This window comes from Urocampus carinirostris, chromosome 7 (assembly GCF_059441175.1).
Source record: "Urocampus carinirostris isolate Australia breed hairy pipefish chromosome 7, RoL_Ucar_1.0, whole genome shotgun sequence".
In the NCBI taxonomy this organism is placed as follows: domain Eukaryota; kingdom Metazoa; phylum Chordata; class Actinopteri; order Syngnathiformes; family Syngnathidae; genus Urocampus; species Urocampus carinirostris.
In genome coordinates, this window is record NC_142355.1 from 21,424,544 (window position 1) to 21,450,106 (window position 25,563).

Here is a 25,563-nt window from a genome sequence, read left to right on the forward strand (position 1 = left end):
GTATGAGACTTTGACAACCCCCTACCTTTATTTTTGATCTGGGTCTCCCTATGCAGATGATCCGCAGGACGACAAACTGCCTCAAGCTCATCCACGCAACTCTTGAGGGTGTCCTGTCAGAACAAGGCCACAAAATATGTCAATACCATTGTTTCCTATCTTCCATAATTGCCTTTCTTCAGAATCCGTATTTTGGCACAAGTACCCCCCTGTTGAGTTCGCTAATAGACCTTGGGAGAGGGGGTCGTTAAGTCTAATCATACAGCGCTGTCTTCTGCTGATGAATTTGAGTTCATATTTCAGCAGGGGATGACTTGTTGCATCATGTCCAGCCACCACTGGGCTCCGTCCTCCAACACCTCCAGGACTGCAGTCTGGATCTGTGCCGGAGCCGGAATCCTCAACTGAATCAAGGTAATTAAATGATTGGATTCATGCTAATTAACAACAATGGGGTTCAACTTTCTAATTATCCTTGTTCACACAGCACCCTCTGTAGCCACCCCAAGTGCACATAAAGCATTCCATCTGCTAGTAATTAGGCCCAATAATTTTCATCATCTGCAAAATGATTTACAATGGTGAGGCCTGATTACCTGTACAGTCTAAATGTGAGTGTGGCGGTTCAATCGGAACAGGGATCACAGTTTGTACTGCAGAGACAATTTTCTCCTCGCTTTTATTAGATTTTATCACAGCGGGCAAAAGACACCTTTGCGTCAATTGCAAATATTTAACGTAATGGCTTTTCATTTGCTTAATCTGCAAATTAAAGGGCAATTGAGACAAAATTGGTCTGTTCCCCTGCATGAGGACAGTCATCTTCCAGCAGAGAATCATTTGAATGAGGTAAAAGTTCCTGCATGGCCACACTGAGGCGAAATTGGAGTTTGCTGGATAGAAGTGTGAGCGTGTAAACAGAAACAAACGCGACTTAATGAAGTGATATGGATAATAGTTCATTTGGAAGATTGGCTGTGGTTCCACTTGGATGCCAGATGCTGAACACGAGGAGAGGGAACAATCACACACACAAATCATCATATTGCTGCATTGTTCAAACACATCAAGCTCATCTTTCTCTCTCAGGGCGAACAGAAACAAACCAAGCATAAAAAAACACCTTAATTAATTTAGGTGTTTACTTTAGGAGGATCTTCTCACAATTAACCCAATCAGTGAGGTACATGATGCCACTGCCAGGGGAAGATAAGCAGGTTTAATTAACAAGCGTTGAATGTTTAAAGAGAGTAAACATACATTTTGCACATATATACACACACACGCAGAGTGGTGCTAAAGTAAATTGACTTGGAGGAGTTAATTAATGAAATGTCAGTGCTCTTATGAGAGTGCAAGATGTTTGATGATAAAAGAAACCAGGACAGCAGTTGTAGAGATGAGACTTCCTTGAAAAGTTCCACGATAGACTAAATTTGTTCATGTTTTTTGAGACAATATCAATCAATATATATCAATGTTATATACTGTTTATGATCGAACACAAGGTCTTAAAATTGTCAAAATGAAGCATACAGTATAATACAGTTCATGGGTCCCTTGACCTATTTGGTCGTTGGGGCACCACTGAGGACGCGGCTCTGGGCAGTAAAGCTGATGGTTCCTGGCCTAAGTTTGGGTTCTGGCGAAGTGGGCACCAGTCCATTCCTTGATGTTGTCGGCCCAGGTTTCTTACGTCCTTCTCTCTTCCCGCCCCCTTGGAATGTGCCCTGAAGAATGATCTTAGCCAGTTTTGATGATCTAGTGGCGTGACCACACCACTGCAGTTTTTGTCTGTGCAGAGTTGACAACGGTTCTTCGTAAGGGTCCAATGTGCCCCTTGATTGTCACATGGGCCCTGTAGCCGATGCCTAGAATTTTCCAGTAGCATTGCATCCCCACAGTCTGGATTATTTTCCAGCTTTGCTGTGAGAGTCCATGTTCATGTAACCTATGAACACTTTTTAAAGGATGTTTATATGAAAGCTTGTGTTTTTTTGCCTGTGTTTCAAATCAATCTGTTTTTTTTAATGAATTAAGTTTTTATACCACTAGGAGGCCTGAATAACATACAATGTCCCTTTAAAGAGATGCATTGGCGCTGAAATAAATACATCGAGAAGAGCTAATTTGATCCAGAGATACCAGTAGTTTTATCAGCGGTATGTTTTCTTTTATTATTATTTAATCATTTATTTATTTGGACTCTTGCTGTCACTTTATATTTACTGAATAAGACAATTAAATTTCTCATTGTATAAGCATAAAAGACAATCGTGGTTAAAGGAGAACTAACAAAAACAACACACGAAAATGTATTGTTGCAGTATACACCCTTAGGTGTTTTTAGTGTTTGAGTGGATTATTCAGTTAGGGGAAACCATGAGCTGTGGATGAAACCAATAGTTGACAAAATTAGCTACAAAATATTAATCAAAGGGTGCTAAAGGAAGCGGGGTCAGACTAAAAACTGCAGTTTCAAGTGCATAAAGCACAAAACTTAAGTTACAATTTCAGAACTCTCTGGCTCTTTTCTATTGTTATTCTCTACCTATATTCTAACGTGTCATCAAACATAAGTTTGTGCAGATCCTCCTAACGCCACCTGATGTCCACTCACCCCCATCTTTATTTTCTGCAGACCAATGAGCTCTTTGACAGACCACAAGAAGAGCCCAGGTGCTGAGAGATGCTCCGCTCAAAGGCAAACATCTGTCTTCTACTGGGTTGTGAGAACATGGCACCACTTTTTGTCACCACACAAGAGAAACCGCCTCGTTCTTTGGCATCGTTGCAGCACATTGTAAAGCTAGTGCGACTCTCAGGAGTCGGCAGGTAGCCAGTGATTAGCAGTTGGGGAAGTTACGGCTGTCTTATTGGCATGCTAGAGCAGGTACGAGCGTCTGTCTTGAGACAGCTGTAGCGCACTAGCCCATAGCGCGCCAATCAAGCGCCTGCTTCTTTCGAGGAATGCTGATGTGCTACAATCTGCTGTGTTCTGCGGCCAGCGATTCCATCTGTACAAGATCATCATAAGAGACATGGCCTCCTCCTCGTCATGTCAGGCGGCGCGTTGCCCAGAAAAATAACTGCAGAAGTGTGTAAACTACAGCTAAAAAGAATACCGACCTTTCCGAAGATAGATGCGTTTGTTGTGACAGGGGCAGGCTGTCAGCGGGTATGGCCAATGACCTTTACCGGTGCTGTGTGCGTGAGACCTTTAAACGTCCATTAATGCAGAGGACCACCATCACTCTTCACTCCAGCATGAAGCGTGGATCCTACAGAATGGAGGAGTAAATATGAGTGAAAGGAGCAATGAGACCCAATTCATCTTCGTTGTATCATAGGGTAATGTGTCTTGAAGGATGGGCTACGTGGGCAATTAATATCAACACATTCCAGACAAAGGGGATCAATGTAAACCTTTTCAAAGTCCATAATTGGAAAATATGACGTCGCTTTAAACATCCATAGTTTTCTGTAACCGTTTATTCTCTTTAGCGTTGCACTGGAGCTGGGAAGTATCTCAGATCATTTTGGGTCATACAGGTCACATACAGAAAAATAATCTGTTACATCTATTGACATTTCAAGGTATTCGTTTGATATACTACGCACAGCTCTGAAAAATGGGAGTCTGGATGACCAAAACATTCAAAGTCGAGAAAAAGTCCTTGGTTGGGGAAGTTGGCTTTAACATGAGATAAAATAGAACAGCAGTTCAACATCAGCAAAAAAAAAATTCTGTATGTCATATGCTAGGCGGCACACCAGCTGAGGGGTTAGCACGTCCGCGCCACAGTAGTGAGGTCATGAGATCGAACCTTCCTGTCTGGAGTTTGCATGTTCTCCCCGTGCTTGTGTGGGTTTCCTCCGGGCAGTCTGCTTTCAGGTTAATTATCAGGTCCAAATTGTCCTTAGGTGTGAATTAGCGAGTGTGTTGTCGGTCCCTGTGTGCCCTGCGACTGTCTGGAAACCAGTTCAGGTTGTCCCTTGCCTACTGCCCGAAGATAGCTGGGATGGGCTTCAGCACCCCCGCGACCCTAATAAGATAAGCGGTGCAGAAAATGGCTGGATGGATGTTACATTCCCCCACCACAGGGGTCACCACCATGGTGCTCACGAGCATCAGGTAGCCCCCTAAGAACACCTGCGTAGCCCATGGACAGGTTTAAGAATAGCTTTCCAGTGATAGTTCATTGTGGGTTTCAAGTGAAACTGATTTTGAACTGATGTGGTGTTTAAGTGGTTGACTTAACATCTCATTATTAAAACCTGGTATTAAGATAACAACATAGTAAAAATGTAAGTTTTTATTTTAGGAATATATATCAAAATAGTATCCCATTGCACCAATCAGTAACAAAAATTAGCTCTTCGGTTGGTGACTCCTGCTCCACAATGACAAAGACACAAAGTACAGCAAAGAAAAAAAAGTCAAACTATAGAAACTCGTAAATATGAGGCTGAGGGAGGCATTCTCAATGCACTAACCCAATTGTATCTTATATCAACCCAGAATTAAGTCATGTTTATTTGTATAGCCCTTAATCTCAAGAAGTCTAAAAGGGCTGCACAGACTATTACGGACTATTATTACACCAATACAATTCAGACGAATGACAAGAGGGTACATCAAAAAAGAGAAAAAGAAAAACGTAGACGTTCTCCAATTTAGAGTATCCCAAATCTATGGGTATGTGCTTCTCAATGTTTAGTACTCCAGAGTCAAGACCGAAGGAATAATCCAATTCCTACCGCAACCTTGATGTGGAGCTCTATAAAAAATCAGATCCTTGTTGGATTCCTTGTTGTTTATTAACAGCAAGATGGGCAATGAATACATTAAGTTGAACTCGCTCAATCATTAATTAGTTTGGATTGTTTTAAAGTGATAATAGAGTCTGTACATCTTTAATGGACATACCTGACAACTGATATGTGAATATATATATGAATCCCAGTATTTTTTTGTATTTTTGATCATTTCAAATTGTGTTTGAGCTAAAACAATCTTTGTGTTTGATATTTTTAAGGAGTACATTTTATTTTATCCGTATCGTCTCGGTCACTGGTAGATGACAACGTTATTGTATATTGCTAAAATTGTTGAGGTACACTAGCAAATGTTACCCTCGAGTAAGTTTCTATATGGTAGATAGAATCCACTTGTTTTGTTTATTCCAAATAGTTAGTCTTGCTTTGAGTAAATCGGTGCTGCGTTGTGTTTGTGAAGTTTATTATCTGCTATCTTTAATTAGAGGAGCAATTGGCTGAGGTTGACAGGTATATTTTATAAAGCTACGTTCTTTGTTACACCGATCTTTCCTTGCCTATTTCAGCTGTATTTCGATTGGTCTCTAGTAGAAGATAACAACGTCATTGTAGGTTGCTAATGTAGAATAGATGAAATCTGCAAAATCCTGCACCGCTTTGTGTAAAAAGCAACACGACTGCAAGTGGTAAAAGAATGAAAAAATATGCTGAAAGAATTGTGTTTTTTGTTAAATGACATAAAGTTGTTTACACCATTTTTTGTTTGTTTTTATTCTACATAGTCTGTCTTGCTGTAAGTAAATAGATATTGTGTTGTGTATTTTACTATAGCTTAATAAGGGGATCTGCAATCATTCAAAAGGGGAGCAATTAGCTGAGGTTGACAGGTAGAAATGGAGTAAGAAGAAAGCCTTTTCACTATTTTCATAGCCTAATAAATGTGAGTTTAAATGAACATCAAATACTATACAATTATAATAACATAAATAATTATGAATATATACACACACATACATATATATAAACATACATATATATATATATATATATATATATATATATATATATATATATATATATGTGTAACCGCGGTGTGCCTGTACCACCAAAGATCCACATTCACGCTGGACTGGATGATGAGGTTTTTATTACAGTTGCTGCAAATTAATGAGTCACAACGCAACACTTGGTAAGCTTCTCTGCTGGCATTGATCTCTATAAGGAGAATTAACATTTTAGCACAATATGCAACGTCCGGCAAAACTAACCTAAAAGGCGACAGAAACAAAACGAAAATAAATCCAAACAGCTTGACAACATCAATCACATTCCTGTGCATGTTGAGAGATTTGTCAGTTGTGGTTTTAATGTTTAAAATTAACTTTTTGCGGAGCACCAAAAGATGGTGTCTTACCGTTGACAGCTCGCCGTTGTACTGCCAACAAACCCCGCCTTTAGGTCAGATGTCAAAAGCCAAAAACCAAACTTTACCCCATACCAGCAGGTGGCACCGTTGGACTCATCATTGCAGGCCACTTACCAAAAACTATACAACATATTTCAGCAGGAATTTCAATAAAACAAAAGTTATTATTACACCCGTTACATATATATATATATTTATGCTCATCTTTAATTAAATACCTTACATCATGGGTATCAAACTCCTTTTAGCTGGGTGCTAGAAAAGAAAATATCACAAAGAGCAGACTTGTGGAATAAAGAGAAAGAAAGAATGAGAGAAAAAGAGAAAGAAAGAGAGATAAAATGAAATGATGGGAGACCAAGGTAGACGAGTAAGAGAGAGGCATAAGGAAAGAGAGACAAATGGAGAGAGAAAGTGAGAGCACAATAGAGAGTTAGAGTAAAAAGGAGAGAAGAGACAGAAAGCAAGAGAATGGGTGCATGTCGTACATTGAGAGTCAAAGAAAGTCAGAAAAGATCAAGTATGTAACTTCAAGTGTCGTTGAAAACGTGGCAGGTAACATTTGTGAGTTATGTGAATTCATCTGGACTTGAAAGTCAATATGTGGGAGGTTTGTTTGAATTGATGGGCAAAACGCGTGTATATTATAAATATATAAATACAAACGACTACAATGTTCGTCTTTATGGTTTTTCTACTATGTAAGTGCCGCTGAATTATCCACTCGTGTGACTGCTGTTTTCTTCAAATGAGGACAAAACGATACACCGAGAAAACACTGACAAGCATATTTGGACATGACTTAGGACGCATTGTGCTGACTTTATAAGAGAAATAGAGGGGAGTAAGTGAGAGAGAGAGAGGGAGAAACAGAATGGGGCATGAAGAAAGAAAGTGAAGAAAGAAAGGGCAAAAGAGAGAGAAAAAAGGAGAGAAATGAGTGTGAAAGAGAGAAAATTATGGAAAGAGTGAGAAAGTGAAAGTGAGTAAGAAAGAGGGTAATATATAAATAGAAAAATAAAGAAATTGATAAAAAGAGAAAGGGGAGAAAGGATAAATAAAAGAAAAATAGACAAGGACCGAAAACAGAAGAGAAAATGTGATGGGTAAAGTGATAAAGAAAAAGAGAGAAAGAGAAAGAGCGAAAGAGAAATACAGCTCCAGTTGCTTTGCAAGTGGTGCCTCTTTTGACATCATCAAGCGGACATATTTGAGTGCCGCTCGTTTTTCGCTTGCACTTCTCTCGGCGTTGTCTCTCAGGCCAGAATAGAACTCTCCGCCCTCAGGCCGCATGTTGTGACACCTGTGTTTTGACTGGTTCTGAAAACGAATGTTAAATAGTTGATAATTTTATGTTTCAGAGTTACACGACTACCATTATTATTTGATAAACGGGTATTCCAGAAGAAGTCCACTTTGTCCGCTTAGAGAAAAAAAGAATATTAAAGGGTTAAAAAATACAGTCCGCCATTTAACCGGAAGCCTTCATTAGAGTTCAAAGTTCATAGCTTTATTTCCTCCCTTTTATGTCACGTGACGCTAGGAGCTACGGAGTCTGAGCTTGAGAACATCTTTTACAAAAATGTCAGACACGGACGATGAGGCTGCAGTGCATATTCCCTGTGTAGTTATCACGAGTAGTGATTCCGCTTTTAAAGAAGAAGAAATTGTCAAACGTAAGTGTTGAAAATAAAATATTAGATAGGCGATGTTTTGGTAAAAGATGCATGACATTCTAATGCTAGCGAACATGTTTACCTCCGGTCGTTCTGGCATCTGTCAAAATATTACACGCTGCACCCAACAAGATCTTGGAAAAAGCCATTTTTAGGCAATGCCTTTAAGTAGGGTTAGTCTTGGCCACAACAAAACAACTACGCAAAACCCTGGCATCCGGAGCTAGCAAGATGAAGAAACGATACTAGTTTACTACGCTGAATTAGAGCAAAAATCGAAATTAATCGAGCAATGTTAATTGTTTTCTAAATGTATTTTTTTTGCAAACACGTTGATGGTAACAAATATGAACATGAGCCTTATATTTGATTTCACTGCTATGTTCTTGTCCCTCCAGATGGGTTAAAGTCTTGAATGTTACTAGAGAAAACAATTGCAAATCTAAAAATCTCTCCAGGCTTAAAACGCACTTCTATTCTATAGCATATCTCTCATTTCTCATTAGCTGCACCGCTTATCCTCAGTAGGGTCGCGGGGGTGCTGGAGCCCATCCCAGCAATCATCGGGCAGTGGGCAGGGGACACCCTGAACTGGTTGCCAGCCAATCGCAGGGCACAAAGGGACGGACAACTCGCTCGCTCTTTCACACCTAGGGACTAGCCAATCCACCTAAAATGTATGTCTTTGAAATGTGGGAGGAAACCGGAGTGCCCGGACGAAAGAGGAAACCCACGCAACATACAAACTCCGCACAGGAAGTCCGGTAGCTGGATTTGAACCCACACAGGAGGTTCCCACCAAGACCTCAGAACTGTGCCGCACACGCGCTAACCACCGCGCCGCCGTGCTGCCCTCTATAGCATATGAATAACCTAAATTTATGTTCACAATATCTGTGTTATTTCTTATTGCAACATCCATTGCAGCCTGGTCATCCTGGAAGGGGATTACCTCATGTGCGGTCCCTTCTCAAGGTTTCTTCATTTTGATCATGTTAAGGTTTTTGAGTTTTTCCTTGCCCTTATGTAGGTTTTAGATCAGGGGATGGTGTAATAATAGTCTGTGGTTTGCAATAATCTGTGGTCTGTGCTGCCCTTTGAGACTCTTAGTGATTAAGGGCGTCACAAATAAACATGACTTGACTTGACTTCATGCTATTTATATTTGGATACTCTACTGCACTACAGAAAACAGATATTGTTCGTTTTACTTTACAAATGATCTAATTTTACATGTTTTTTTAATTCCAGAAATAATCGACTCAAAGACTTTGCCAGAGCCCAGCAAACGAGAGCAAACCGTAGTGTGGTATCCTTGGACCATTAACAACAAGTACTATACAGCAGATGTCAGGCTATGTGTCGTGCCAACCACTTTTCAGATGTCTTCAGAGATTGCGCAATCTATGCAGGCCTTTGTTGCCTATTTTGATAGTACGCAGGTATGGAATTTTGTGTTTGGACATTGGAACCGATAATTGTTGACAGGTTAAGAGATTGGAGTTTTTTTTTTGCAGAAGGGAGCTCTGGAAAAACTTCATCCATGGATATCTATAGTGGAGGACATTGCACCAGAGGTGCTGATTCTTGTTTGTGACCGAGTTTGTGAAGACGGTGCGTTTCTTCCATATTAAAACATTTTTATTATTTGCATGGCTTGTAAAACTTCATATATTTTTAAGGTGTTACCAGACATGAAGCACAACAGTGGTGTTTGGCACACAGCTTTGAGCTGGTCGAGCTCAATCCTCAAGAGTTGCCAGATGAAGACGGTGAGGAACATTTTAATTTTAGTTCATTTTTTTCATGCATAACTTCATTTATTGTGGCTATGTTTTGTAGACGACTTTCCAGAATCCACGGGAGTAAAGAGAATTGTTCAGGCACTCAATGCAAATGTGTGGACCAGCATGGAAATGAAAGACGGTCAGAAATTTTATTATGGACTACAAATTCAGACTACATTTGTTATCCTCACTTTGTGTTGCATAACAGAAAACAGTTCAAGCTTCGGACTAATGAGCAGTTTAGTCGCTGCTAGACAAAACAATCCTCGCAGCTGTCAAGATCAAGTTAGTGTCACCTTCGCGAGATAGTCATCGTTTTTTGGTTGAACTGACTGCTTCATTATTGTGTTATAGTCTTCGAATCCACCAGCAGAGGTCACACTTGGTAATGAAGTGACTAGTTCAGAGGGAGAGAATTTACCAGAGAACGCAGTTGTTGGTGAGAAGACTGTTGTTTTGGATTACAAAACGCATTGATATCTGCATTGTAACTTGAGATACAAAGAGTATTCAATGCTTTGGTTAATTTCAAATTAAAAACCACCTGTTAACCATTTCAGACGCAATGACGAATTTGGACATTCAGGAGCTTGCAAATCTTACAGCTGGGGATGCAGATGTGGACAACTTTGAACGTCTCTTCACCAAATTAAAAGAAATGAAGGGTATTTGCTATTTTAAAACAAATTGATGGTACTTAATCTATGCAATGTAATAAATAAGCGAATGTCTTTTTGCCTGGCAACCTTGCAGACAAAGCTTCATCATTACCTCATGACCAGAGAAAAGTTCACGCAGAGAAGGTTAACCAGATTCTTGCGATGAACTATGAGTTCAAGTTTGTACATGGTACGCTTGTCATTGCAGGTAGCAAAAGCTTTTTGGATGGCCATAGGCGGTGATGATGATGAGATAAACGGCCTATCGTCCAGCGAGGAAAGCTAACCAAAGTGAGATGTGACTCTGTCAACAAATCTCTGCTACCTGTCCTTGCGCAAAGTCCGGAGCCTCCACAAATGGCTGCTTGCATTTAGCAAGTGGGAGAACTTAAGGACTTTTAACTGGGTTGACACCTTCTAAGTGGCATTCTTTTAGCAAAAAAGGGGGTCAGACTCTTACACAATGTTCATCTTCCACCATATATTGAAGGAGAATAATACATCCAGTTTTAGGGGTTCGATTGTGACAAATATACTTAATTGACAAATAGGACCTCATTTTAGATAATTTGTCAAATAACAAACTATCAACTGAAGCAGAATAATGAACTGTCTGTATTGTCATCATAAATTTGTCTTAAGTTGTTGTGAATGCCTCATTTCATTTGTTCTTTTATTTCCAGAAGTACATATAATGGAAATTTTGTTGAATGGTGTGAAGTTGCAGGAAGTAAGTGGTTTTAAGTATTAGTTAGGTTAGTGAGTCCGCAGCACAGTTCTGAGGTCATTGATTCAAATCCAGCTACCAGCTTTCCTATGCGGAGTTTGCATGTTCTCCCTGTGCTTGCGTGGGATTTCTCCAGGCACCCCCGTTTCCTCCCACATTCCAAAAACATGCATGGCAGGTTAATTGGCTGGTCCAAATTGTCCCAAGGTGTGAATGAGCGAGCAAGTGAGTTGTCCGTCGGCTTTGAGTGCCCTGCGACTGGCTGCCAACCAGTTCAGGGCGTCCCCTGCTTACTTCCCAATGAGGGCTGGGATGGGCTACAGCTGTGCAGATAATAGAGGAATGTGGCAGCAATTGGTGGTTTGGAGGAGGATGTGAGGGAGGGGGTGAAGGGTGCAAGGCAATGGGTGTGCTGAACGGATTGTTGAAATGTAAAGATTTGCAAATAGATGCTAAGGGAGGATTGTATGAAGGTTTAGTGTTACCAACAGTGATGTATGGTTCACAGGCGTGGGGGTTTGAGAGTAATTGAGCGTAATGGGTTAAATGTCTTTGAAATTAAATGTTTGCGGAGTATTTGAATTGTCACGACTGGATAGGTTAAGGAATGAGAAGGTAAGGAGAAAAACTGCTGTGAAAAAGCTAGCTGAGAGTGTGAATGAAAAATTTCTGAAGTTTTTACATATGGGAAGAATGGATGAAGGTCATTTTGAGTATGTAGTGCAGAAATGGTGGGAAATAGAACGAGATGAAGGCCATAATATTGAAGGATATGAGGTGGGTAAATTTAATAGATGCGAGAGTGCTTGGAATAGATGTGAATAGTAATGGATAGTCAAAAATGACTGATCTCGAACTGGCTAACCTGGGCTCCTGAGTGTCCTGCTTGGGGGCCGAGCTGATATTGAACCATTTGCTGTGGAGGGGGTAAACCAGTATATGATGTCGGGCCTCTGCCTGATGTAGTGTTGCATGTCACAGAAACTCACCCTTGTGCTGTGGGCTTAATGTTCAGTGTCAAGTTGGGAAGAGCTTGGAGGAACGAATGTTTGGTAAATGTAAGTGCTTTCTTGACTCTAGCCACCTCCCACAAGGGAGATATGGCTTTGGTATATAGATAAAAAAAATAACACTACCATATTGCTTTTTCCCTGGCAATATTAGGCAAAAGCAGACTACATCCAATTGCCACAAAATATACAAAAAGATTAATGTAATGTCAGCTTTATGGGGGAATTTGGAAGTTTTATTACATGCATGACAAGGTGGATGATACTCACTTTGTTAAATATCAAATAAATTTCAGAGATAATGTACTCAGACTGCGAGACTACCTGTTTGTCATCGTGCAGTTTCATCTCTTCCGGTTTATATTCATGCAACAAAGCACTGTGGAACGTGTTGTGCATAGACAAATGAAAGAAAATTCTGGCTTACTTGCCAAACAAAAGCCTTGTATATTTGTTTATTCTTATTTGCCTTGATGGCAAAAAATTCTCCAGTCCATATGTAGTGTAAGTCTACAGTAGTTTTGAGTAGATACCAAAATCCCTTAATGTATGCAAATATCTGCAGAAGTAATGGAAAATCCGTTTTAGTTTGAGAGTACTGACATTCTTTTAAAGAGATGCCAGAATTCGGCAAAGTACACAAATAACTGCAGGACTAATAGAAAAAAATCTGAAGCACCGAAGGCGCAAAAGTTGAGCCTCATATGGCAATGGAAGATTATATTCCTCAAAATACATTTTAGTAAAACATAATTCACTGCACCCTGTAAAAAAGCCATTCTGCAAAATGTTTTTTAATTCTATCATTGGAACACTGGAAGCAAATACCTCAACTTTATTTTCCTCTATAACATTCTGCATAACAAAATAAAAGGCTGTTTAAGATTTCACTTAGTGACAAAACACATATTGAAGACCACAAGAGCAGACAAAGCCCTCTTTTACTCCTATGTTTTACACTGCGGGAGTAATAGATTGTGTTAGCTGTAAGAGGCTGTTCATTCACATGGAAACTTCAATGACTATGACAAAAGAACCCGAGCTAACTGCAATTAAACAGATATTTAGACCCCCGGAGGAAGGAAAAATGAGACATGGGAGTTGTACACCAATCAACAGTATAATTTCATAACTCTCTTACATAGAGAACATCAGCCACTGGTTGGTACGCTGATATAAGACCTTTGTTTTCATCTAAACATGACTCCGTAACTGTGCAAAACAGTGTGTAATCACTCAGTGTTATGTGCACTCATTTTATGTATTAATAAATTGACAAGAATTGCGAAGTCAAAAAATACATCTGCCTGTTCGTGAATGTCAATAATGTGCAGTATTGTTTTCAATTGATGGATAACTACAACAAATCACAAGCTATAAATACGTATGTACAATCATACTGAGGCATTCATTAAAAATATAGTTCAAATGCAGGACAATGTGCAAAAATAATTTATAAAATGTATTTTCACTGAGCAATATAGTTTATACGTATTTTTTTCCCCCCGATAATCATAAAACGGTCATGTTTAAAAAAACGTTAAAAGCAATCATCTAATTCTCATTAATATGATGAATTATTGTGGGGAGTACTTTGTACTTAAAACATTGAATTAATTTAATCACATCACTGTTATTCGAAATGAGTTTTACCGGAACACCAATACCAGTGCAACTATTTCATTAATTCATAGAATCAGTTCTAAATTCTAATAAACCATATTGTTACGCTTACCTGGTATAGTTAAGAAGTGCGGGTGAGAGGGGGTGTGGCTCCTTTTCAGAAACATTTGAAATTTATCTTGTGTACTTCCTGAGAAATCAATGAATACGTAAGCGGAAGCTCCTCCGTCAAGTGCCATTTAGATGTCTTACAGTGACAGCACAATAAAACACAAGACTGTCACTATGCGTCACTGCAAATGACGCGTGTCTGACAAGTACAAATAATACCTGGTGACTGCATTCGGAAAACGCTGGGCCATTACATGGGTGCACACTTTAACAGTGCAAAGCAACTCGTATGAGGTTCAACGTTTACAGTGAGGGAGGCCCAGGCCGAAGAATGTTTATCCTTTGTCACATTGAGAGCATAAGCCAGACTAGTTTTGCGGTGGCCTCTACGACACGCTGGAGCAGTGGATGCTGGGAGAGCCCATCTGTGTGAGAACCTTGTCCAGCCACTGCAAAGGACCGTTCAGATGCAGTTCTATCCAGCAGGGAGTGCTGGTCACTGTCTGACGTCTAGGAAAAAAAGTTAATGGCGTTAAATTAAATTAGAATTACAATTGTCTTTAATAACATCGATAATAAGGTAGTGTAAAACAAAAGTAGACATGACACGCATGTTAAGCACGTAATAAAAAACTTCAAGAAAAAAATGTGACAAAAATAGATTACAGTATTAGGATAGGCAATATTTACAAGGTCCTGAGCTGGTAATTTGTTTTTAAGTATTACGTTATGTTAACAATTATATCTTCTTTGAACATTATTAATTCATCATTCTAAATATGTTTACTCACAAAGTGAATCATTTTAAATCCAGGTTTACACACATTTCATTTAGATATTGTCCTTAATAAAATACAAATAAAACATTATCAAGGTTCAAGCAATTAAAATAAATACATAAAAATTCGAATATATACACAAAAATATAAAGACTGGAAAGTCCGAACAAAGAGACTTTTGTCACAAAAGCAAAGGACATAACGTCATTGCTATGGAGTTTTTCAACAGAAATATGAAGGCTACAAGTGATGCAATGTGTATTGTACAATGTTGATTGTGAACAAAACAGGCCTACTCAAACCAAATCATTTTTTTTCTCCTTCATAATTGTCAAAGACAAAAAAAAGTTTCCCCCCAGTGATTTAAGGTATGGCATTAGTATTGTCACACTTGTCGAATAAGAGCAGAAGGATGCTGTACACTGACAACATGGTATAACCAGATGCTGTATCTGAGTCGGATGAGTGGGCTTCTCCTGCTACTGGTTACTATAATATGGTAAACCCAACTCCTACCCCTCAAAAAAACGGCCTGAAAAAGGATGGGCACCGCCAGGCTAAACTCGCCCAAAACATACCACAAGAAGTGGTGCCCCGGCGATTCACGCGGTAAAGTGATTTGTGACCTTGTGAACGGGCATAAGTTGTAAGTACATTAGAAAAATGGTGCAATAACATAAGAAGAAACATATTTCATTGTACTATTTTTCTGATGCCCGTTACAACAGTAGGCCAGTCTAGATTTAGAATTATCTTTATTGTCATTGAGATCCAGGTTGTGAAACATTGCATGCAACGAGATTAGACGTAGCACTCCAGGGAAACTCGCTGTTGATTTCTTTAGTATCTCATTACTGTGGTTTTACATTTAAGCACTATTTGAATCTGTTTTTTTGTGATCAGAACAATGTGTTTTATAGCCATTTATGGTTAACTTGGGTGATTTTTTTGTGGCCAGGAATGGATTGATGGGTTTTCAGTTATTTCTGATTGGGAAAATGTGTTTGAGATACAAAAAACTAGATACCAGCTTGAGCTGGGAAGAAAATAATCCTGTAGGTGAAGGGGCCACCGTAACATAGCTTAGACTGATATAGTAAAACGGCGTGTGTTGTAGTTATATTAGAAATTTAGAGAATTCAATTACTAAAGCATAGCCTAAATTTTGATTAAATGGATTACTTATATATACGTACTAACAATACTGTTTTACACATTAGACTACCGCTCCTCTCCCCTCAAAAATCCCTACCCATAAACCCCCCAAAAAAATCTACCCCTATTTCAAATTTAAAAAACTTAAAATCCTTCTTCGAGATTATTATTATTTTAGTCTATTGCTGCTTTATTTTGAAGCAAGACTAAGTCTTGGGCAAGTAGAGCCTTGGTGGTCATCATAGGTTTCCACCCGGTCTCGAACCGGGAACTTTTTTGCATGTTAGGCAAATGTATAAATCACTGAACTACGGAAACATAAGATATTTTGAAAATTGCCTTCTCCACTACATTGCAATTGTGAATTCATTCCAAGTTTCTATTTTAACAGCACTCTTCTAAAGTCATCCGGCTTGCCAGAAACATAAGCAGGGCCTTAGCCTTTTGAATCCCCCACTGCGAGTGTCTTTGGTATACGTTCGACACCCACTGCATGCCTGCCACATTCCTTTGTCGTTACTCACTTGCAGCGCAACCCTCCCCTTCCCTGCTTCCTTCCTCAGAGCACTCATGATCTTGACTGACATCTAAAAGTGCAATGAGGGCACACTACAAGGAAATCAAAATGTCTGCTTACCTGTACTCAGCACCCCATCCTTTGACAAAACTCATGCGAATGGTGCACATCCTGGTAAGCTGGTAAACCGCCTCGAAGCCCTGGTTGACCGATTGGGCAAGAAGGGCGGCAAACTCCTGGTTGTTGAAGATCTTCAAGTTGCAGCCTAATAAAACAAATAGGATTTTTACAAGAACTCAGTCTCAGCACTGTTCACACTCATGTACCCAACTTGCCTTAATAAAACAAGCACTAGGTTCAGAATGGTAGTCATCAAGAAAATGTGTGTTTATCTTGCTATGTTTTCCCACCTGGAGGGATCTTGCAGACAGTAGCGGGATGCCACCCGTAGCGCTTGTTGCAATTGGGACTCTGGACAAAGATCGCGCTGTCACTGAGACACTCGGCAAAGACTTCTCCACCAATGTAGTACAATCGAACACCCCGACCTAGAAATATGATGTCACAATGTTTTCAATGCACCGTCACAAAAAGCTCCAAAACATTACCTATGAAGACGTTCTATTCTTAATACAGCTTCAAATGTGCCTCCTCAATCTATTTTGTTTTCAACATATGATAAATACATTTAAAAAACTACTGTATGTTACAGACTATAAAGCGCACCTTAAAACTCCAAATTGACCAGAAATTTGAAATCGCGCCTTAAATACCGCAAAATAAGGTGGATAAGATTGGATTGATATTTTACGGTATACTACAGTATTTGGGCAGCACGGCGGCGCAGTGGTTAGCGCTTGTGCGGCACAGTTCATGTCATGGGAACCTGTCGTGGGTTCAAATCCAGCTCCAGACTTCCTGTGCGGAGTTTGTATATTCTCCCCGTGCTTGCGTGGGTTTCCTCCGGGCACTCCGGTTTCCTCCCACGTTCCAAAAACATGCATTTCAGGTGAATTGGCCGGTCCAAATTGTCCATAGGTGTGAATGAGCGAATGAGTTGTCTGTCCCTGTGTGCCCTGCGATTGGCTGGCAACCAGTTCAGGGTGTCCCCTGCCCACTGCCCGGAGATGGCTGGGATGGGCTCCAGCCCCCCCGCGACCCTAATGAGGATAAGCGGTACGGCTAATCAGATTAGATGAGACTACAGTATTTGTGCAATCATTGATCAATCAGAAAAGATTGTTGATAATAATTTCAAATCACGGTATACAATGGGAATCGCACCTGGGCTGGTACTCTCAATGCAGACATCTAACCACTTGATCACCAGTAGTACAGATGATATATGATAAGGCGTTAAAACTTCTCATTAGCACAATATTTTTACTCACGGTGCCGGAAATAAATGTGACAGAAGGGAGAAAATGTAGTCTCGAAAGATATCAATTGACACAAAGTCCTATCAGTCATCAGATAGACCTAAGTTGTTTCTCTCATCTTGTTATTTTGCATTAATTTATATCTTTGAAGAGGACTTTTTGTTTCATCTATTTTCAAGCATTTGTTTCTGTCACTATCAGTAAAAATATAAAATGTAATGCCAAGTGGTTTAGTGGTTAAGTTATGAAATTCTCACCGCTGCGACCCGGGTTTGATTCCCATTGTTACAATGTTTTGCGACACTAGTCTGCTGATTAATCATTAGACTAATATATACCGTAGCGCAATTGTTATACACAAATTAATATGGTAACTCTTGCTGTACATATAATTCCATGTGCCATATATATGTAAATTATATTACAAAAGACTGTTTTTGAGGGGAGAGCCTTATAATCAAGTGTGCCATGAAGTACGGGAAACATGTTATTTTGATCTCTGACTAAAACTACCAACCTCCTCCATTAGTCAACTCCATAAATCGAAACATCAGGCAAACCGAACTGGAACCCTTTGCCAATTACCTATATGTCTGCGTGTGAGCTCCACAGCGGAATTGCGGTTTACGTTGGACAACAGGCCCAGACAAAAGCGCTCCGAGTTAGAAGGGTCAGTGAAGCCGTCAACCGTGAGGGAAGGCTGTGAGGCGTGGAAGGTTTCGCCCACACGCTGGTTGAGCTCATAGTAAGAGATGGAGCACCAGAAGGCCGACTCGCAGTACGTCACGGGCTGCAGGTCTGTGTGAGTGAAAGCAAACGTGGTTAGCATATAGTTGTAAAGATGCATGCCTTTCATTTTCTTCAGTTCTTTCCCACGACCCTACCTAGGAATGCTGAGACACTACGTAATTTACTTATTTTTTCAAACATTGACCTCCTTGTGGCTCTTCACATAGATTGAATAGCATGACAACCGGAGATTAGCTTTATTACATTACCTGGGGCCGTCTGTACCTGATCTCCCTGCAGACTACAACTCGACAGACAATGACCCCATTCATACTACACTCGCTGCGTTCCTGACTTAGGCATGAGTCTCACACATACTAGTCACTGTCTTGTTCTCTATGTGTATGTCTCAAGAACATCACCTGATGAAAACCTTGTCAAGGTAAATTGTGAGCAAACAAAAAGGCTTTAACCCGTGCGGTTACTATTCATAGCCACATCGGAACTGTATAATACCTTACTGATGCTTAAGCAAACAAGTTTGCCTTTGTTTTTTTCATTCAAGTCCAAGGTGTTTATTTAGAAGAAAGAACTATTTGAGGCTCTCAGGGCTTGGCTTGTTTAAAGAATAGTTATTTCAAGCAAGACCTCAGACTTTCGTGTGCAACTCGCTCACTTTTTTTGTATCTTCTTTCAACTGATGCTGCTGCTATGATGTCACACTATTTACATTTATCCCAAGCTTCATAAACATACTGTATAGTGTACTAAATCATGCTAATGGGGATGCAACCAAACCTCTTGGTGGAAATGTAACCAAAGTCAATTTTGTGCATAAAGAGACCTACAAGTTAATGCACAGTTTAGTTATGTATCATTAATTACACAACATAATTTTAGCCCCATTCTACTAAATGAGGTTTTGGGCACATTACAAACAAGTCAATGTTGTGGTTCTACGCTACTGTGACGGGCGTCAAAATGAGACATTAAATGCTTTGTCAATTAATTCTGCAGTTAGTGATACACACAACAAACAACACAGTTTTAAAGCGGGTATCTTCGAGTGCTTACCATGATTGTTGTTTGTAGGTGACACAGGATTAGGCGACAGGCTGGGGGAACCTAAAACACAGAACAATATGCTGGGTCTACATTCAGACAGTATGCATTGTATTAACCAATTCACCACTAATTCTATAAAAGCATATTTGGCAGTGAGGAATTGAGATGGTTTGAAGTTGTGTGCTTTACTGAATCACCTGTGTCCATGCTGTGGTTAAGTGGGTGATCACTTGTGTCGCCATCCTCACTCAAGTAACCTGGTGGGGGAGTTTCTAAAGAAACAAAAAGAAAAATTGCTTACCGTATATTGTATGACCTGCACCACCCCTACTTTTTGATTGAAAATCTGTATAAAATTGTATTTAACTTTTTATAAGTTCAGACTTTGCGGTCGGATGCGTGGGGAATCAAACCTGTGTCGCGGCAGCAAAAGACCAAATCTTAAGCACTTGGACATGAACAGTTCAGATGATTTCTGAAAATGCATTAGATTTTTATTTATGGTACCAGAGACAGACGTTAATTTTGTTTTATTTCAAATGATACCATGAGTATTAGGGGCCGGTCACACAGCCGTTTGCGGCTGAATCACGGCTAAAATTTTGCGTTTTTTTTTTGCCCGTGGTTGCCCGGGATGGAAAATGCGCAAGATTGGCAAACCCGCTGTTCATCGGTGGTATGCCCGCAAAACAGACGCCGGCGACTGTTCCGCTTCCTCATCGCGTCATTTCTGCGTCATTTTCTCGTGTGGACCATGGGTATAAAAGCTCCCGAGCCGGTGTTGTGCCCAAATCCGACTCCTACGCAACACCCACACCGCCACACCCCCTCGCGTGACTTTTTCATCCGCGTTAACAAACGCATTTTGTAGAATACGATCGCACTTTATTGTTTAAATAAACGCGTTATAAAGACTAGGATCTCCCAATTGTTATAATTAGCTCGCTTTATAGTTTTAATAAGCGTTTTATATAGAATACGATCGCTTTCGTTGGAAGCGCAGCAAAATGCGCGTTCACGCGAGGGGGGAGGATTTACCGTTCGATTACGTTCACAACAAAAACAAAGACGGAATGGTTTAAGTTGTATTACATTCCCAACAAATGCAAGACGAAGTGATTTTGGTTATATGTTCGCCATTACATTCCCTAAAAGTGAGATAAAACGAGGTAAAAGCGGTTGTGTTAGCGAGGGGATGCAAATCTCAGCACCGGGCTGTAGAAATCATAACCGCACAAGACACAGTCCCGTGAAGATCAAGATCACAAGCTATGGCATCATTTTTGTTTTTTTATCTTGAAAAGAAATGTCAAGAAATAAAAATGGATTAAGACGAGGTCACTACGCTGACGGGGGGGGGGGATTTTTTAAGGGTTATTGTTCTATCTTCTTTATTCATAATCCATTATCGATCAGTTCATAATACGCTTAAAAGCTTAGGAGCCGGGACTCTTACTCTCAGCCAAAAGGCCAAGCTAAGGTCCTAGCATTAAAGCCTTGCTGCGACCATTGCGAATGCACCGAAAGATTTATTCGAAATGAAGAGAAACTACACTGACGGGGATCCATGTTCACCCCCTTGACGTCACGAGCACAACTGACGTGTGCTCGGCATTCGCGCTGTTTATACGCGGAGAAAGGCGTTTGACTGTCACACGCGTAACACGCTAATTTCACGTAATAACACCGCGATACAGGCGCAGAACATGCTATTACCATGCTCCACCCACGATTACCCGCTGAAATTTCCCGTCCTACCCATGTGTAAGCACGCCCTGGCCGCGGACAGAGCACGTCGTTCCGCCGTCATTTCCGCGTCAGTTCCTCGTGTTGACCACGTGTGCGGCACACGGTTTAACACGTGCTCAAACTTTTGAGCAGCTCAAAAGTTTTGAGCGCGGCCAACCACGTGAAAATTTCCGACCGCGAGTAAAGCACTGCTCTATCTCGTCTATATGGCGGTCTCAAAACGTCCAACAGCGCCCAACATCATCTGCCTCACGGCCATAAATTTCTGGCCGTGGTTCAGCCTCAATACGTTCGTGAAAAGCTGTGTACCCGCGCTCTGAAGAATTGAGCAGCGCAAAACTCTTTTGCGCTGCCACCCGCACGCGAATTTGCGACCTCGTGTTAAGCACCGCTGTATCTCGTCTGAATGGCGATCTCAATGCGCCCAATAGCGTCCGCCTCAAAGGCAGAAATTTCTGGCCGTGATTCAGCCGCAAATGTCTGTGTGACCGGCCCCTTAGTTGTATCTATTTTTCTTCTATACTAAGTCGTTTCCCTCATCGTGCTTTATTGCCTTTATTTACATTTTTTAGGACGGGTTTCTTTTTTCTCCATTCTCTAATATTTGTCTCTGGTATCATGATTTAAAAAATAGTCTGATAATGAGATAGAAGCTAATGCCTTCTCAAATGGCATCCATATCTCAGCGCCGCCACCCGGGTTTGATTCCGGTTGCGATCAGTGATATGATCAGTCAGCGATATGATCAATCATTGCACAAATACGATAAACCCTTGGGTAAAACGCGCACCTAAGCTTTTGAATTATTTTTAGGTAAAAGAAAAAAAGTGTGTTATACTTCATTTTATTGAATCCTGCTATTCAATTTTAAGATATTACTATGAAATAATTTAAGACGGACAAAGAAAAATTTGCACACATTACTTACATCAGATGACAGCTAATAAAAACAAAGGAATTACTAACATTCAAATCTAGCATTTTTAAATGCTGTGTAGGCAATGAACAGATGTTTTTCTCACCAGGTATGTAGTTACTCTGCGGTTCAATTCCAGCGGGGAAATTTGTATTCTCAGGGATAGATGGACTGTAATCATCTAATGGTGGGAACTCAGCTGGGATGTCTGTATGTCGTGGAACTAGGACAGGGGGTAAGACTGGACAGGGAGAAGTTTTTTCATCAGGTACCACTTATTTGAAGTTACTCAAATCGAGTCACAAAAATGACACTCACTCGGCGTCTCCACCCTCTGGTAGTGGTAGGGGTTCACGCAAACTTCATCTTTCTTTGTGTGGAAAGCATACTCGCACTGGTCAAGGGCCCGCAGCTCGTGGTGCGACTGCAGGTCAGGCCAGCGCCACAAGCGGCAATAGATCACGTGAGGGAGACCTTTCCTGTGCGAGACTTGTAGTCGACCATCTAAAGATCTGAAACGCAAAGACGACGGAGAAAGCGTCACTGCATGTCCATTTTGTTGTCTCAGAGCTCACAAGCTCTTTGAGTAAATGGAAAAGGAGTAGTAAAGATTTGGGGAATAAAACCAAGAGCTGCTGTCATGTCTGTAGCAGACAGCTGTTATTGTCTAAACTTGCCGCATCTGACCCACAATCCAAACAGTGACCCACACCCTCCTCCCACAGCCTGGAGAGCATTCAAACTCAAGGAAGGCTATTTTAATTGAGGTTACCACCCACATCTTAAAAAGGTGTAAAACAGGGGAATTCCCATCTTGTAGTCTGTCATTGTCTAGGCCACAATTTTGCAAACGTTGAGCTTTGAACTTTTATGTACCCCCTGTGAACCATTTTTAAGCCAGCGGTTCCATAAGGATTTTTTGGTATCTTAAACAAAAACAAGAAAAAAGAAGTCTGACTTGGTAGATAATTGTACTTATTTTATTTATATTTGTTTTTATAGTTGGATTTGCATTATTACGCAATTGTTGTATTTGGATGTATCACATTTTTCTGATCTAATTTTTTTTTTAAATATAAATTGAACTAAATTAAGTCTTCACCTATATAAAGATAATTTTGTTAATTTGTAAGTTTTTTAAAATGTATCTCTTCATAAAAAACAAGTTAAATATATCATTACATTTGCAGACTAGGTGGGCATTGTATGCATAATGTGTATTATTTTACAAAATAAATAAATCTGATTAAAAAAAAGAATAACAAATCATGTTCATTTGTATAGCCCTTAATCACAAGAAGTATCAAAGGGCTGCACTGACTATTACAGACTGCAGACTATTATTACACCATCCCCTGATCTAAAACCTACATGAGCGCAAGAAAAAACTCAAAACCTCAGCATCCGGAAAATGAAGAAACATTGAGAAGGGAGAACCACACATGAGGTAAACAGTGAAGCAGAGCCTCACCTGTCATCATGGAAAGATAAAATTAAAAAATATATGATATGGTCATATTTATTCATAATGGTGGAGAACATTGTTAGTGATACCATTATAAAGTTGAAAGTTAAATGTTTTCTTGATTAAGTATGTGTTAAAATGCTTTAAAAAGTATGTGTTAAAAATGCTTAAAATGTTTGTTTTCTAGGCGTCTATTTGCTTTTGTCTTACTTTATCGTAGCTGTTTGGAGTGGAACACATTAGGTTTGAGGAATTTTTCAAGGATCTGTAAGAACCCTTTAAGAAAGAACGACATCCTTTAAAGTTATTTATCTTTTGACTTCACAATTTTGGATTTTCTCTTTTTTTCAAATTGATGAATGTTTACCTTTATTATAAATATTCATCCATCCATTTTCTGTGCCGGTTATCCTCAATAGGGTCGCGAGGGTGCTGGAGCCTATTACAGCTGACTTTGGGCAGTGGGCACCCTAAACTGGTTTCCACCCAGTCACAATATTATGAATATTAATTATACAATTAGAATGTAACGTATTACTGAGCTGAGCATCTGCAGATGCAGAATGGGGCCCGCTTTTCTCTTACCTCATGGCAGTATTATTATTTGGCGCACACCTCCTCCCCAAAATATAGAATTTGTACTGGTATTTGCATAACAAACAGTACCTAAAGCAATCCAGTATTTTTCCATTGTTGCAGTTTTATCCAAAAGGAACAGCGCTTAGACTTTATTTAGAAATTAAGGTAATACAATAAAAGTTTTTTTTCCTATGCTCCACTTTAAATATTGCTTTTTTGCGCTGTCAATCATAGGATGAATGAAATGTAGTTTCATTTATTTGTAATTCTCTATTTGTAAGCCTCACCAGACCCAAACCTCACAGGACGTCACTAAGTATATAAACATCCACGGAGTCAGACTTAAGTCCATCCTTGGATCATGTATAACAGTTCACTATGCAAAGCAAATAACACTTACTTTCTCCAAAGTCCGCAGAAATGCATAGATACATAACACTCATTTAGATTTATTGACCTACGATATTATGGAGGCAAGCGCAGACGTTGAAATACAATACAGAACCGTAATTGTACGTATTTTCTTCATTTTGCACGCAATGATGCTAGAAACACAACCGAACATTATTTTTCAAGATAGTACAGTACTGTTATCGATGCTAAAACTAGCAAAAGAGCTAGTGGACAGATGCTAGCTGTCATTAGCTCCGTTTAGCTAGCGTCGTTCCCCTTACCTTGGTATAGTTAAACATCTGGTGTTAACGTTCTGCGTCGTGATGGCTTTTTCCAACTCGTCCAGTTGTCCGCTCTTTTTCAACCTCTTCACCAGACTTTTCACAGCCTTTTCGCACCATTTCTCCTCCTGGCCGTTCTGCTCCCCCTTCTTCCAGCCGAGAAGCCTCTTCACTATCGGAGGCGTGAAAGGCAGTATGGACATTTCAAATGTCGGACTTATTCGACTGTTAAACAGAGCACTAGCAGTTTCTCCGTGTCCAATAAGTGTACAAGCTAACACGTCCCTCAGGCGCACAGGTGGCCGCTTGACGGGAGGAGCTCGCGCTCTCTGTCCGTTCAAGACGGTCGAATGCCGGTTAAGGGAAAGGAGAACATCCGCCTGGGTGCTCCTCCTCTCCCCTCTCCTCCTCCATCAGCTCCACCTGCGCCCAACACATACAATCATCGATGACAGTTTTGCTCTGAGTAAGAGTTAGAATATAAAATTAGAACTGTTTTTATTGTCAACGAAAATAACAGAGTGGACATTGTTTACAACGAGACCAGGCATGACACTTCGGGATAAACACGTAGCCTAATAAAGACTTTAAAGAGAAAGTAGTTTTGATAAGTGATATGATTAAAGAGGAAACACCAGGGTCAAAATTAATTTGAACAAAAGCCCGCGATTTAATGAAAAATGGATAAGACAGTAGATACAATTGGTCATATAGTAAAAGAACACACTTACTTGGTTTGACACGTTGAATGCAAAGTT

General features: G+C 40.1%; 2 protein-coding genes and 1 long non-coding RNA gene across 4 annotated transcripts in view; 1 reads left to right on the forward strand and 2 right to left on the reverse strand.

Annotated features, from left to right (window-relative positions):
* LOC148362650 (uncharacterized) overlaps positions 1–377 on the reverse strand; it is a 34,248-nt gene extending 33,871 nt beyond the window's left edge. For both annotated transcript variants that reach the window (XR_015850884.1, XR_015850883.1), the window contains exons 1-2: positions 231–377; positions 26–113 (exon numbers count right to left, since the gene is read on the reverse strand). This is a non-coding gene — a long non-coding RNA (uncharacterized LOC148362650). The remainder of the gene's footprint in view (positions 1–25; positions 114–230) is intronic.
* Positions 378–7,698: 7,321 nt separating this feature from the next.
* Positions 7,699–10,973, forward strand: aagab (alpha and gamma adaptin binding protein). The gene is made up of 10 exons (XM_088340138.1): positions 7,699–7,881; positions 9,133–9,323; positions 9,399–9,495; positions 9,564–9,653; positions 9,724–9,807; positions 9,877–9,953; positions 10,023–10,107; positions 10,229–10,333; positions 10,422–10,471; positions 10,536–10,973. The coding sequence occupies exons 1-10, from the start codon at positions 7,788–7,790 to the stop codon at positions 10,611–10,613; spliced, it is 951 nt and encodes a 316-aa protein (XP_088196264.1). The 5' UTR covers positions 7,699–7,787; the 3' UTR covers positions 10,614–10,973.
* Positions 10,974–12,487: 1,514 nt separating this feature from the next.
* On the reverse strand, positions 12,488–25,331 carry smad3b (SMAD family member 3b). Its single transcript, XM_088340137.1, has 9 exons — positions 24,806–25,331; positions 22,406–22,599; positions 22,194–22,328; positions 19,620–19,694; positions 19,432–19,482; positions 18,214–18,426; positions 16,660–16,797; positions 16,370–16,514; positions 12,488–14,308 (listed from the first exon to the last, which is right to left on the reverse strand). Exons 1-9 carry the CDS (start codon positions 25,006–25,008, stop codon positions 14,185–14,187), a joined length of 1,278 nt encoding a protein of 425 aa, XP_088196263.1. The 5' UTR covers positions 25,009–25,331; the 3' UTR covers positions 12,488–14,184.
* Between the last annotated feature and the right edge of the window lie 232 nt (positions 25,332–25,563).

Bases quoted from the DNA above. Each gene is read 5' to 3' on its own strand.
- aagab (XM_088340138.1), top strand. From the start codon at position 7,788: ATGTCAGACACGGACGATGAGGCTGCAGTGCATATTCCCTGTGTAGTT. The intron at 9,496-9,563 runs GTGCGTTTCTTC...TATATTTTTAAG, and splicing joins TGACCGAGTTTGTGAAGACG to GTGTTACCAGACATGAAGCA. The intron at 9,654-9,723 runs GTGAGGAACATT...TATGTTTTGTAG, and splicing joins AGAGTTGCCAGATGAAGACG to ACGACTTTCCAGAATCCACG.
- smad3b (XM_088340137.1), bottom strand. From the start codon at position 25,008: ATGTCCATACTGCCTTTCACGCCTCCGATAGTGAAGAGGCTTCTCGGC. The intron at 22,600-24,805 runs GTAAGGGGAACG...TTTGCGTTTCAG, and splicing joins AGATGTTTAACTATACCAAG to ATCTTTAGATGGTCGACTAC. The intron at 16,798-18,213 runs GTAATTGGCAAA...TCATATTTCTAG, and splicing joins GCTCACACGCAGACATATAG to GTCGGGGTGTTCGATTGTAC.